General features: G+C 39.1%; 1 protein-coding gene and 1 long non-coding RNA gene across 2 annotated transcripts; one reads left to right on the top strand and one right to left on the bottom strand.

Annotated features, from left to right (window-relative positions):
• Positions 1 to 254: 254 nt before the first annotated feature.
• On the bottom strand, positions 255 to 14,391 carry LOC310895482. The gene is made up of 2 exons (XR_014580730.1): positions 13,698 to 14,391; positions 255 to 3,693 (listed from the first exon to the last, which is right to left on the bottom strand). It is a non-coding gene; the product is annotated as an uncharacterized lncRNA (long non-coding RNA).
• C1GALT1 (core 1 synthase, glycoprotein-N-acetylgalactosamine 3-beta-galactosyltransferase 1) lies at positions 3,151 to 11,240 on the top strand (the record flags this gene model as incomplete). The annotated part of the gene is made up of 3 exons (XM_083826918.1): positions 3,151 to 3,373; positions 4,988 to 5,655; positions 7,080 to 11,240. The coding sequence occupies 3 exons, from the start codon at positions 3,151 to 3,153 to the stop codon at positions 7,287 to 7,289; spliced, it is 1,101 nt and encodes a 366-aa protein (XP_083683044.1). The 3' UTR covers positions 7,290 to 11,240.
• Positions 14,392 to 14,612: the final 221 nt, after the last annotated feature.

Genomic DNA, 14,612 nt, shown 5'->3' with positions numbered 1-14,612 from the left:
GATTGGAAACTGTAACTGGAGGCATTCCCTAAGAAATGTGAAGGGCTGCTTCAGCACCTGTCCCTTCTTGCCCCAGAAGTCCTGCTTGCTTGTGGAATACTACAAGTAAGCTTCAGGTTGCCGGATGGGCTGCACGTACTTTTTTCTGCTTTAACATTTTCCATACACTTAGGGTTTTTTTTTTTTAATTGTTGATGTTTAAGAATATAATGCAGTTTTAATTTAACATAATGCCATCATTTAATAAGCGGCAGTTATTTCCAATGACTTTATTTTGCTTTCTCCAAGCAAGAGCAATTTTAACAGCTGTTAGGGCAGATAACCGAAAGTGCATGGCAGAGAGACACAGCATTGCAAAGTGGAACAACGGGGACGTCCAGAAAGTGCTGTAGGTACGCTGTGTGCGTGCATGGGTGTTTTTTTTTCCCTTTAAAATATGCTGAAGAAGGCATTGTTTTATCCTGATGCTCTCCCTTTCTGTATTGCTAATTTTAAGGGGATCTTTGTGATGATAGGTGGGACAAATAACAACAACAAAATGTATTTTTAGTACAGTGGATGCTTTTTGGCGTCATAGGCTGCTTCTGCATACAGGCTTTTCCTTAAATTGTGGCTGGGGCAGGGTTGGAGTGTACATGATGTAAGTAGTCCTTGTGTTTTCTTTCCAAGTTAGTGACATGTAAGAGCAGAAATAAAGCTAGACATGTGATATATGACAATATATGATTAAAAATTGTATACTGTGCAATTTCATATTAAAGAACTGGAGTTCCTTAACACCTATAGTTGTAATTATGTGAATTTGGTACAGCCTTTAAGTTTCCTAATTTTTCTTTTGTGCTTCAAGTTGTGTTTCCAGTTTTGTTTCATTTTTGTGGCAGCGTGGTAGGGAAGCCCTGTCATGCGTTACAGCTTCTCCCCTCTCAGATGATCCAGGTGCATACACGTGCAGTCAACCCGATGATCTCCGAAAGTGCCAGCCTAGCGGTAGGCACACCTGCTCTCTGCCCGCTCTGCTTTCTGATCAGGAGAGAGGTGGGAGGGATGAGAGCGGGTGTTTGGAGCAGGTTCTTGCTGTGGAGCTGGCTCGGGGGCAGTCTTTTTGCCAGGTGCTCTTCGTAGCCAGCAGGAGAAGTGGGTGCGGGCTACGTGAGTTGTGCTGGTGGCTGCAGCTCGTCTCTGACCAGGGGTTTTCAGAAGGAGAGCAGCGTTTGGCAAAGGCTGATACCTTGCTTGGAGCCGGCTGCCTGCGTGGGGCCTTTGCTTCTGCTCAGATGTAAGACTTGGCAGCACCAGGACCGTGTAAGGTTTAGAATTTGGGGTCATCCCAGTGCTTTTCTCTGCTCGTTTGTCTTCAGCGGTAGTAATGAGATGCACTTCTGCAGATCGAATGTATTGCAGACAGCAGGATATCAACTTCAAATACAATTGCTGCTCTAGAATTAACAAGTAGGCAGTGCAACAACTTTTTTAGCAGGGTGTCCCACCTTTCATATGTACAGTACTTTAATATGTGCTCATTTTGGGTCTGAGCTACTGTATTAGGAAACTTGGAGATGAGTTCAGAACAACCTAAATTGCACAGGTTAAGAGATGTTAGGAGATGACACTCTTTTAGCCAGGTTCACTACATGTGTCACGGAGCACTGTAACATTCCTGTTCCCTAAATAGTTTCTCCCTTTTATGTCTGTGTGTCTCAGACATACCTTTGCAGTCTGGACCCTGTTCCAAGATCCCCTTCCCTCGTTCTTGTGTAGGAGGGCCCCATTCTTCTCCCACACTAGGAATTCTCATTCCTTGCAGTTGTTTTTCCTGCAGCGCTGTCAGTGTCACCGCAGAGCTGAAGGATATTGTCGCGGAATGTCTGAACACTTGCTCCTGCCTGCCCTGCTGATCTGCAGAGAGCAGCAGATCGTGCAGACAGCACAAGTTCTTTTTAAAGCTAATCCGGATGGTCTGTGTAATCCCGAACTTTTTTTGGCTCGCTACCTAATGCAGTTGAGTTCAACACCGGTGATGCTAAGGGTGATGCTAGCGGAGGGAACGCCATCAACTCGTTTGTAAGGGTCTGGCTTGGCTCCAGCGTGGATTTCACTGGCTGTGGTTTTGTAGCTTAGTCATGGACTATTACAAAATATCTCAGCCCTTTCCAAAGATGAAAAGGCCTTAGGCCTTAATGGCCTGAAATTGGCCTGCAAGTGCTTAATATGTTATAAATTCAGGATTGATTTGAATGTGTAAAGCTCACTTTACATAGGCATAGATGTTGGCTGCAATTAATTTTATAAAAATGCTAAGCCAGGTCCTTTTGGTTTTGAGAAACAAGGGTGTGGCTGAAGTGGAGGTTTTACATGACTGGAATACACATTTTTTTTTGATGTGTAGAAGAGGCTTTAAGGCTGATATGTCTTACTCGCCTTTTCTGCCAAGTGCCTTTCAAAAGAGAGTGTTTCCTTATGAAAATTCAGATGTTGTCCTACTCTTTCTTCTGAACATCTATCCTTAGCACTTTTAAAAGTGGAAGGAAAGGTTCCCTGCTTTGAGATTAGAGTAGATTTGCTTTATAAGTCTTCAATGTCTGCTCGTATTTGACATCTGTGAAAGAATTCCTGTCATAAACTGACTCCTCGGGTTTAAGTCCATCTCGTGACTACATGGGATCTTGACCTGTAGATGGCCTTTGATTGTCATCTTTCAGTTTTGTAAGATTTAGCTATTACTTTTTTTAAGCACAATTTTCTGAAGACCAAGAGAATAAAGAAGTGAACATAAATCACCTCTTTATAATTAAGATCGAGCACTTTAAACATATACATTCCTGTATTAATTTTGTATCAGTATAATTAAGTAAATGAATGTTTTCCGTTTTGTATTCTGACTGTCCTTTATAGTTTTAAGCTAAATAGTACACAGCTGGCCTTTTGCACTAGATATATGTCTGTACAGTTTTATGTAAATATTTGCATTGCTCTTGTACTTAAACTTTCATGCAAGTCCCGGGGAGCTGGATCTGAGGTAGCATTAAGATTTCTGCTTTTAAAGATTTGGTCCTGATTTCTTCCTGTATTTTTTGATTCAAGTTCTGTGTTGAACTGTTTCAGGCTTAATATATTTTTCATTTGTTTTGGACAGTGCATTATCTTCAGGAAATGGCCTCTTCTAAGTCCTTGATGAACGTTCTAACCTTCAGTTTTGGATCTGCAATAGGATTTTTCCTATGCTATCTTCTGTTTAGCATGATACTGGAAGAAAAGGTTGAAATCCAACCTCATATTCTTCACAATGATCCACACGGCCAACACTCAGCAGATACGGATAACGATCAGTTGCAAGGACAAATGAATTTCAATGCAGATTCTGGACAGCACAAAGGTATCTTGTTACACCTGACTGATTATATTGGGTGTTCCCTTTTCATGTATTGCAAAATGTTGTTTTCTTCACTGCCAAAATTTTGTATGAGTCATTTTCTTTCACTTTGCCAGCGTTCAGGTTACATCTAAATAACTTTGATCTCCCAAGGTCTGCTGAATGGTCGTTTTCTTCAATTACATCACAGCAGTGATTCTTCCCTTTCCCCTTGGAGCCTAACTGTTTGTCCAAGTACTGGATCCAGACTTGGCAGTTTCTTTAGGAAGTTTGGAATTTCTCTGTAGGAACTTCTCAGACGAACCATTGACATCAAATGTGATCTGTTAAGCAGATATATTTGTTAGTGTTGTAGATGTGTTCAAATAGCTTTTTAGCTTTTAGAAGGTAATTTTGGACCATTTCTAACATCTCATCTAACCTCTCAGATGAAGCTAAAAAGAGGAAAAAAAAAAAAAAGGAAGAAAAGCAGCAGTGTGTCACTGGGCCCTGTTTACTAGGCTGATTATGTGGTAATCCAAAGACAAATTGCTGTTCTCAGTCAAAAACAGAGAAATTGGGTTACACTTTTTTCTTTCTTTCTTTTTCCTTTTTTTTTTTTGTTTAAAGAAGGTATACTTTTATATTTGAACTCATAATGAGATGTGTCATTCTAAATCCTACATGCAGGTAGTATCTGAACTGGGGCGGTTTAGATTAGAAAAAACGCATGCCCTACAATGCATTTGCTGAACAAGACATTAATAGGTAATTTGTTATTTCAAGTTATTTAAATTGCAAACTCTGTAAAACAAATTTGTGAGTGCCTTGCATATAATCACAGAAAACTGTTGCAAAGAAAGCCTTGAAAAGGTTATACAGGAATATTTTAGGACCAGTGGTGCAGATCTCACTCTCCATGGAACATTCTTTTATATGAGTTAACATCACTCTGTATGTGTCAAGTGAAAGGTTTCTTTGAGGAAAATGAACACTTTGGCACCTTGGAAAACATTATATTACATACGTCTTGTTCAGCACAGCAACAGTAGGTGCATACTATGCTATTTTACTTCTTCTGACATTTTATAAATAAGATTTAACTTGATATTATGATAAGTTCTTTTGTTCTGGCTTACCATCTGCTTTTCCCTTCAAAACCACATTGCTTTTTTAGAAATATTTATTAGATTCTGTTGGTTAGCATAAAATTACATAACAAAACTGAGAAGCTTTTTGACCTTTTTGTTGCAGTCGTGTTCACTGGGAATGGTAAAAATACTCAGTTTTTAAATTGTCATTCATTTTCCAGTGCCATAAAAAGGATGGCTTCTGATAGTTTGTATGTACAAATCAAGACGTTCTAAAGTCACACTTTCCCAAACAGATTCCCATTTTGATGTGGCTCTTATGCTTTCCCTTATCTTTTGAAGTTAAAGTAGCCTGAAGAATTTTAATTTCTTGGTTTGGGGAGTTTTGTTTTTCTTCCTAAATGTAATGTTAATTTCATTTGGAATAAAAGACCTCCTCTCTGTCTCTTCTGATTTAGAAATGGAACGTTTGGGGAGAGGTTGTTCTTGGATTTATTTTACTGCTCAGTCAAGTCTAATGCTTTCAAATTTTCCTCTTTTTTTTTAGATGAGAATAAAAATGTTGCAGATGAACTGTATCAGAAGGTGAAAATACTTTGTTGGGTCATGACTGGACCTCAAAATCTAGAAAAGAAAGCCAGGCATGTTAAGGCCACTTGGGCCCAACGTTGTAATAAAATACTTTTTATGAGCTCTGAGGAAAATAAAGACTTCCCAGCTGTGGGCCTAGAAACCAAAGAAGGCAGGGACCAACTGTACTGGAAGACTATTAAAGCTTTTCAATACGTGTATGACCATTATTTTGATGCTGCTGATTGGTTCATGAAAGCAGATGATGATACATATGTTATATTGGACAACCTGAGATGGCTTCTTTCAAAATACAGTCCTGAGCAACCGATATACTTTGGAAGAAGGTTTAAGCCTTACGTGAAACAGGGCTACATGAGTGGAGGAGCAGGGTATGTTCTAAGCAAAGAAGCTCTGAAGAGATTTGTTACTGCATTTAAAACAAACAAATGCTCTCACAGTTCCTCTATTGAAGACCTAGCACTAGGAAAGTGCATGGAGATCATTAATGTACAAGCAGGAGATTCTAGGGATACAAATGGCAGGGAAACCTTTCATCCCTTCGTTCCAGAACATCTCCTAATCAGAGGATACCTACCAAAAACATTCTGGTACTGGAATTACAATTATTACCCTGCTGTAGAGGTAAGTCTTTAGGAACCTGACAACCGTTTTATGAAATACATCTTATGATGGTACGATGTGTGTATTGGCATATTAATGGCAGCTAAATGTATTTTAGAAAAGAAGATTTTCTTGTGACTTCCTGAGAAATATCTCTGTACAGACTTGTTAAACACAGTAGTCATCAACTAAAGCTTGATGCTAAGAACTTAATGTCCTGGAAGAGCTAGTGAATCTGGAATTATTATTGCTGTCTTCCTATGTTCTGTGGACAGCAAGAAATGATGAAATCTTTCTAATAGATTTGTCTGGTGTCTTCACTACTACCTTCCTTGCAAAGGTATTCCTCTGTTTTGTACCTCCATATCCCATGGACAGTGTCCCTAGCTTCTCTTCCAGCCACCCACCTACCAGAGAGCAATGAGAAGGGAGGCTAGTGAGGTTTATTACAAGCTGTGTGTTAAAACTAATATTTGTTTCTTATGTTTTTATATGCTTCCTCATCCTTCAGGGTGTTTTTCTTCATTTTATCTTACAGCTTTAATTTTGGCTGGCTTTGCTTAAATTAAGTTTCCAACTTGAGTATTTGTTCAGCTCAGCCTTTTGAACTTTCACTTTCAACTGTTTTCATGGAAAAAAATAGTCGGTTTTCATTTAGGTTTTTGCATACCTTTGTATGCCATATGCTCAGTTACAGGATTTTTTGCCCTAAGATTAACGTTGATAAGAAATTTCCAAGTGTAAAAAATACCTGAATCAGACATTGCCTCTCGAAGCTGAATCAGAGCTAGTCAAAAACAATTTGTAAACAATGTGTTAACAGCTATCTTTTAGCTCTTCAAAATGCTTAGTAATGTCAACGAAATTAATAAATTTAAATAAATAAATAAAAATAATACTTCCAAACTGATTCATTACAGCAGCTTTCTCTATGTAGAAAGTTAGATACTGGCAAACCATGCCATGCTTGAGCACACACACAGGTGCACGTGAGCACGTTTGGCCTTTGTATTCTGGGTGATTGAGAGCATGATAACAAGCACGTATTGTGTCACATATAAATGCAAATGTATTGCTTCTTATATAAATACAATATACTTCTGCCTGCTTGATGCTGCTTCGTTTTGTTTAAACCTGGACATAAAAAGTGAAATATGGAAAAGAAAGAACACGCTCTGGCATTAAGGAGGGCAGCTGGTTTCTTCATTGGCTTGGCTACAGAGGCAAAAGATTTTGTCCAACTGTGCTTTTGGAAAGGTGCTTTGGCAAATGTGTCTGATTAATCCATTTTGCTTGCCTAATATTAAGCTTTCAAATGCACAAATGATGATAGTGAATTTCTTCCCATGAAGTCAAGTGTGTATTTGAATTCTTCCTACAGTATCTGTAATGCAGGGCATGCTCTGGAATTCTTCCTGATTATTTTGACTTGTTTTGTATTTTAGGGTCCCGGATGCTGCTCCGACCTAGCCGTTTCATTCCACTATGTTGACTCCATGACTATGTATCATTTGGAATATTTGATTTATCATCTCCGTCCATATGGGTATTTGTATCGGTACAATCCTGATTCGGCAAAGAATCTAGAAGAGCAGAACAAAAATGAAGCACTAGAGGATAATCAAAAGCTAAAGCAAACAATTTCTGAGAATTAAATGGACTTTGAAGGAAACTGAAGGAAGCCAGTACAGAGAAAAAGGGCCTTCCCCATCTCCTGCATGAAGCTTGTGGACTAGAATTATTCGTGGTGATTCTTATTTCAAAAATCACGTTGGCAGTACTTCCAGCCAGTGTCTGTGCACAACAGAGTCCAGTGAGGGCTCTGACTGTTTGGGATAGTCTGATCTTGCAGCCCTACTCATGAAGATTTGGGGCCCTAAAGCTGTGAAATAGGAGGTTGTTCTGGTACATTAATCTCTGGAAGAACTTGTATTAAAAACATAGTGAACAAGTTCAAAGATAATTATACAGTATTTCTTTTCTTTGTTTGTTTCTTTGTTTCCTTCCAAATGTTCTGTTAGGTGAGGTCTAATACTAGAAATCTGATATCGCACAGTCAAATATTTCATGATGGAAATATTTCTCTTGTGTTCTCAATATTTAGAAATTACTTCGTGTATTTTGCCCTACAAGGAAGGGAGAGGGGTAAAAGTACAGCCTCAAATCTGCTTTGCCTTAACAACAGACCGGTTGATATGAATAGACAGAGATACACCTCAGTGACTCACTTCTGAATTATTTCAGAAATGAAATTCCCTGCTGTGAATTATTTAATTTTTTTTTTGCTGTAAGTCTCTATTCTATAAAACAATATGAAGTTGGATTACTGCTAGTAGCTAGGAATAGTTACTATTCAGATTGCTGAGGTGATGTGAGGAGCTTGCATACTTGGCCGTAGCTTTTTTTTTTTTTTTTTTTTTTAAGTCAAGTTACCACTTGGTAGAATGGATGACTCATCTGAGAACTTCATAAGATAAGGTAGATGCTTTGCCTTACAAAAGTCTCTCTTCCTTCACACCTTCGCTATAAATCAGAAAAGTTAGTATCTTAACAAAGCTACAACGGCATATAATAATTTGGTTTCAGCCTGTGTTAGAATTACTTCATCTCTCTCTGATTCTCACATTACTCTACTTTGTGAAGTTACCTTATTCATTAAAATTTTGCAGATACAAACAAGTCCTGTTCTAAAACTGCAGCAAAGCTGATTTGACTGCTTGGCTGAAGTACTTAATTTCACTTTTCCGAACTTTTTTCATCCATTCTTAACGTTTCTTCTGTATTTGTTTCTTGTATTTTTCAAAACGCAGTGTTACATGATCCCTGCTTCACTCTTGTGAAGCTGAAGTATGTAGTTGTTCGGGTGCACCAGCCTGAATGCAGGAATCTTTCAAAGTGCATTAACTCTCTCCACTACTTTATGAGTATCTCTGCCTCTTAACTGCCTCTTAACTGGAAACACTTTCTTGGTGTGGGACAAAATTGTGTTAATAACTGAAGAATTTTCAAAGGCCAAGCCTGTGTTTTACGTACCTAACATAGAACTTTCTGGTTTTCTCTTCATCAGATTCAACTGATAGCAAAGTTCAGGGGACAGGGTTAAGCTTGACATGCCTTTATTCCACACATCGGCAAAATTTCTTTATCTTTTTTATCATTTTTCACCTTCATCATATTGATGAATTTGGACATAACCTGATTACCTCCAGTCATTGCTTTGGAGAGGGCACATACTGGTAGCAGACAGCCGTACGGACTGCTGCTGTCCTTCAGGGTGTTCCTTGAAGAGGACGTTACCATAAAGTACTGGAATTTTTTTTTCCAAAGATGGTTCTCGCACACAGATTGGGGTTCTATCTGTGGTCCAGCAGTAAAGTTCATGACTTCCTTTCTGGTCATTACTCTGCAGTAAAATGGCAATTACTGAAATATTTTAAGGAATCGAAATGCTAATGTACAGCTTCTCTGCCTGAATACAGGTTGGGTTTATATATAAAGTATTAGTTAAATGAATAGTTCCTGTTGCGTTAAATCTGTTGATCCTGAGAAAGGTTCTCTCTGAAATACTGAAAGAGACAAGAGCTTTATTTTAAGTTAACTGACTTAAGTAGAAAATTATAAATATATTTGTTTAGAAAAAGGAAAAAGTCTCCAGTTAGCTGTAGTCAGAGGGACACTTGTCCAGAGGAGAATGTATGATACTTTATTTCAGATAGATGCTTCCGTCTGTGAGTTGAATGTTTATCCCATGTGCAACACAAAACAATAATATTGTGAAATCCATATGCTATTGATAAATCCAGTGGCATTGTTCAAAGCTGCAATTAAAAGATCCTGGAATACATAAGGAAACTATGAAATGAAATCAATATCCCAACTTTAATCTCTTTGCCTTTCCTCAGCAGCAGTTGTAATACTTGTCTGCTACCCAACTGTCTCGTGGGTTTAGAAGGCAGGGCAGGAATGTCCCTCCAAGAAACATGCAGGGCGCTAGAGGGAACGGAGAAATAAAGGAACAAGCAAGCAGCATGTAGGTGCAAGTTGCATTTCTTTAGGAACGAGGCAAAGAACATCCTACCTTGTGATAAACCAGCACCCTAATCTGGAGAAGTGAGAGTCGCCTGCTCTTCAAATGTTTGTTCTTGCTTTGTTTTAAAGTGTCCTCGCTCTTGGGCCTCTGAAATGATTTCCTTTGCCTTTTTGACAGCACTGCACAGTATTTTTTCCTTTCAATATCCAGGCAGGCTGGAAAAATGTATTGATTTTTCATTCTGTGATTCTCATAGAGGGCTCTTTGTTGAAGTGTATGGTTGTAATCATGAGCTGATACCTCCCAGAACAATTGGTTTGCATCTCACTCTTCAAAAGCTTAGGGAGGGAAGATTGGAATGTGAGCAGTTTAATTTTCACGTATAATATTACACAACTATTAGTAGTTTATTATTTCACTCTCAGGGCTTCATGCTTTGACAAAATATTTATTGAGTTTGAGTATTTCAGCAGCCTAAGGAGGCTACATTACAGGTGGGGTCCCCATTCTGAAGCACAGAAGCAGACTTTCAGGCTATTCAGATCGTTGTGCTCGCTTTCTCTGAGATTGCTTCACTTTATAAAACAAAAAAGCTTCCATTGCCATAGTAGTGCTTTAAAATGGCACATCTCAAAATTTTGAATGAGTTGTCTTGAAGTTACAAAGCAGCAGCGTTTTCTTAAGCAGCTGCTTGCGCTTGGATGTGGGATGTCACTTAGTGTAACAGAGCACCATTTTAACCTTGTGTTAAGTGGGTTTTAGTTCAGAAGGAACGAGAACGCCAAGTGGCTGCCTTCCGATAAAAGTCCCTAGCTGAAGGACAGAAGTAATCGTGGCTTGCAGAAGACTAATTTTAATCTTCACTCCTAGTTCATTTTTGCAATCTTTATCGTTCTTAAGAGGTTAGACACTGGTGATGTTAGCACAGTCTCTTGTTTTGTGGAAGCTCTTTGCCAATGCCTTTTGCCTTTTAGAACACTTTGGTTTGCTCTGGTGGGGGTAGATACTAAAATCACTTTTTGTTCACATGTTGCCATTTGCTCTGTTACCTTTCCAGAAGTGTACCTTTCAGTAAGTAGCTGATAGACCCGTTACACGCAGTTTGCTGTCTGAGAAGGGTTTTTTATCTTTGTACAACAGAGAAAAGTGGGTTATTTCTATGATGTACCTGCTGCTGATGCAAACAGTGCACACATGGATGAAAACAGACCCCTCAATATGGGTCTGCTAGGGAAGGCTGTTTTGTCCTTTTTCTGTCAAGAAAAACGTCTGTGGAACTCCAAAGGTGTAATTTGCTTTGTTTTACCATACTGTATTTAAAATACTCCAGAAATGTTGTTAATCCTCTAAAAAAAAAAAAAAGAATATTGCTGCTGGACAGTATGTTCCACTTAAAACCCGTGAATGTTTCCTTTTGCAGTTCTAGGTAGTTGTGTCCCTAATGACAGGTATAGGTGACTTGTTTGGACTGATCACCATAAGATTGGTTTCTTAAATACCTTCTTTAAAGTGCCTTTGACCAAATTTTAGCATCAAAGTTAAGTTGAGAATTGAATAAATAAAATAAGTTATCTGATACACAGTGCATGTCTGTCTTCATTTACCCATGCTATACACTAGTAGTGTAGCAGCACAGTTTCGATGAATAAAAATGTTCTTTTTTTGGTGGGTACAGGAAAGTTGAAAAGCTTCTTGCACTTACTAAGTTTTCTGTTATCATATTTACATTACTAACAGGTAGCGAGCTGTGTAGAAAACAGTTTTGCTTTAAATATTAAATTAATTGTTAGTGCTAGAGTCACATAAATGGACTGTTGTTACTGTGTTTTGCTCATTTTCAGTGTCTCCATGTTGTTACAGCATCCTGAGTGAGCTTGACTGTAGCCGATACCTCAAAGACAAAGCAACGCTGTTCAAAATTGACCACATTTGACAGGGAACGCAGCCTTTTTTAAAGGATTTATTCTTTCAGTGAACCTCTTCCGCAAGAAAGCTGTTAAGATGTAAATGTGCTTTCTAACCTAACTTTCTGCTATCTATGCCAAGTAAGGTTCAGCAGTAAGGAAAGTTCCTTGTATGCAGATAGGAAGCATCTTTATGTGCGTGCTTGCTAAGTACAGGAAGTGAAACAACCAATTTGACTGTGCTCAATAGCTGGCACGTTTTAGCTCAGAAACAGCAGCCAGTTGAAGAGAGGATAAAAACTCCCCTCTGGAGTTCCAGGTGCCTGTTAAGCTCTTATTGCTGCTACCATAACTTTCACCTGTCAGGATGAAACTAGATCCAGCAAATTGCAAGATGCTATTGCTGGGGCAGAACAAAAACTGCTCTAGTGAAAAACTGTTTCGTAACTGGGTTTGCTTTGCCTGCTTTTTTTTTTTTTCCCTTTTGTTGTTGTTGCTTTTCTATATATAACAAACACTGCAGATTTGATTACCAGAAGTTACCAGAAGTTGCAAAGATACAAGTGAGAGAACATTAAACGAAGGTAAGTTCTCAAAACCTGTCCACGTACAGAAAGCTTCACTGGCTCAAGGGAGTTTTCTGGCATTCTTTTCTCTGTGCTAGTGTGAGTTAAAAAGAAATTTAAGTAAATATCCAAGGACTGTGAAGGTTGTTGTAAGCTGCATGGAAAATAGGCCTGCACATTCCAGCACTCACTGCAAAATGGTCTTCCTCCTTTTTGCTAGTTTTTCACCTTAATGAGGCTCACCTTAATGAAGACCTCCTATAGGTTCTAGAGATTTTGTAGTGAGTGACTTATTTTGACAGCTATGTAAGAAAATCAGAGCTCTCCAGTGAACATTTTCATTGATCCACGTATGAAGTAATTTGGCATAGATTTGGGATCACGGGATCTTACTTCTAGGCATTAGGGTGGTATTTGGCATTTATAAAGGAAAAGTGATTATTTAATTCAGAAATGCAGTGTCAGCACTGCGTTTTTCCAGATTTCTAATACATGTATATCTGTTCCTGGAAGACTGCCTCGAATGCCAACAGAAACAAATTGTATAGAGGTACTCAACACTGGTTAGTCAACAGTATGTGGCAGGGAGTACTTCTAATTATGCTGTTGTTAACACTGGAATTCAGATGTGGTTTTGCACTATGACCCATGCACTTTCATTTTAACTCTTCTTCCCAGTTGACCTCAGCCCTGTCCCATTTGTTTGTAACACTTCACTCTCGTGGTGAAACTACAAGCCACGAGGTATGTGCCCTTCCTTCCTTTCCGCCAGATGCCTTTCTATAAGCTTTATTTTCTTCAGGTTGCAGCCTCGGGTGCTGGAGCATGCAGTGGTACTGGCCCAAACTTCATATTCCAGCCTCCCACTTCTACGTAGATGTGTGAGGCAGCTTTTGGGATGAGAAAGCGACAGTTCTTTTACATGCTCAAGGTGTTACCTTCGTTGGAGTTGTGATTTGTCTCTTAAAAAGATTCACCTCTTTTTTTTTTTTTCCTCTTTCCCCATGAATAGCTTCAGCTCCTGCTCTGCGAAGTGCCGTTTGAGGAGCACATGCTGGCGGATGGGTTGTTGTCATTTTCACACTTCAGGTGTCTGCGGTTCACTTCAGGTCTGTATGTAAAACGTTACGCTGTCATCAGTGAAGTTAGTAATTTACCAAATGTTTTGAAATCGCCCTGTCTAAATGAGTCACTACTGCAGCAAGAGTCAAATTAAGAGTTACAGATTAAGAAGATCTGAAGAGATGGAGTTGTGAGTTTCTCAGGAATGTTTGTTAAATAACAAGTTGTGAACAGCTTGCATATTTTCTGTCATTTAAACTAAAGTTTTGCTTGAGTAGGTAGATAAGTTTGCAGGATATAGCTCTTCAGTTTTACAAAACCAAACTGCAGCCTGTGTGAACCCATCACTTTGACATCTCGAAGTCAAAAAGACTGGTTTGTTTTTCTGAATTTCTATTCTGGCTGCCAGCAACACCTTGCCCTCTTTTGATTTCTTTCCACTTCTAGGATAAAATCCTCATGCGCTGAAAGGGGAGAAGCTTTGTCAGTAACTTCACTCACCTGAAGAACTGGATCAGTCTGCTGCTTTTGTCCTGTTCCACCCTGCGTTTTCAGTGCTCCTCAACAGCTTTGGGTCCTGCATGCTCCTAGGTAGTCAAGGTCTCGACTCTTCCTCCTCTCTGAATTGATCAGAAGGACTTAGAAATTGATGTGTGTTAGTACCCTGCACCTTTAAGAATTTAGACAATTATTATTTTTTTCCTTTCATTGTCACACTTGAATTCTTATCTAGCAATCACGGCAACGTTAGGCTGTTAAGGGCTGTAGTGTAAGATTAAAGATAAAAATTAACTTGGGGTCAAATGCTGAGTACTTGGTAGAAATCAAAACAAATAGATGTCTGTTTTTTTTTTTTTATTTTTACGTATTTTTTTTTTCTCCAAACTCCCAGTTCTACTAAATTTGGGAGTACAACACCATTTGTTGAACTTCTGTTCTCTGGCTCGTCTGTCCAAAGTGGTGGAGGTGCCTGTAAACTCGAGTCCATATCCTTCCTAGATTTGTAGTCCAGGTGAACAGCCTGCAGGAATTAAGCATACATCATAGGAAGATCACACCCAAGGCTCTGAAATCTTCCCCGCACAGAACAGTACTTAACCAGCAGCTCAAGCGTTTGCCATTGAAAACAGCAAGTTTCACAAACTCCGCTGTAGACTGTTGTAACTGAATCTACTGGTGTTTCAAGGACAGGAAGGGTAATTGTCCTGGTTCCAGTTAGGACAGAGTTAAGTAGCTCATAGTAGCTGGTAGGGTGCTATGTTTTGGATTAGGATGAGAAGAGCGCTGATAACATGCTGATGTTTTAATTGTTGCAGAGCAGTGTTTACACCAGGCCAAGGACTTTTCGGCTTCTTGCTCTGTCCTGCCAGCGAGCAGGCTGGGGGTGCAGCAGGAGCTGGGAGGGGACAGACCCAG

The sequence above is a fragment of the Anser anser genome (genome assembly GCF_964211835.1).
Source record: "Anser anser genome assembly, chromosome: 2".
Taxonomy (NCBI): Eukaryota; Metazoa; Chordata; class Aves; order Anseriformes; family Anatidae; genus Anser; species Anser anser.
The sequence above is the reverse complement of the archived record's forward strand: the minus strand, read 5'-3'. Positions and strand labels throughout refer to the sequence as shown.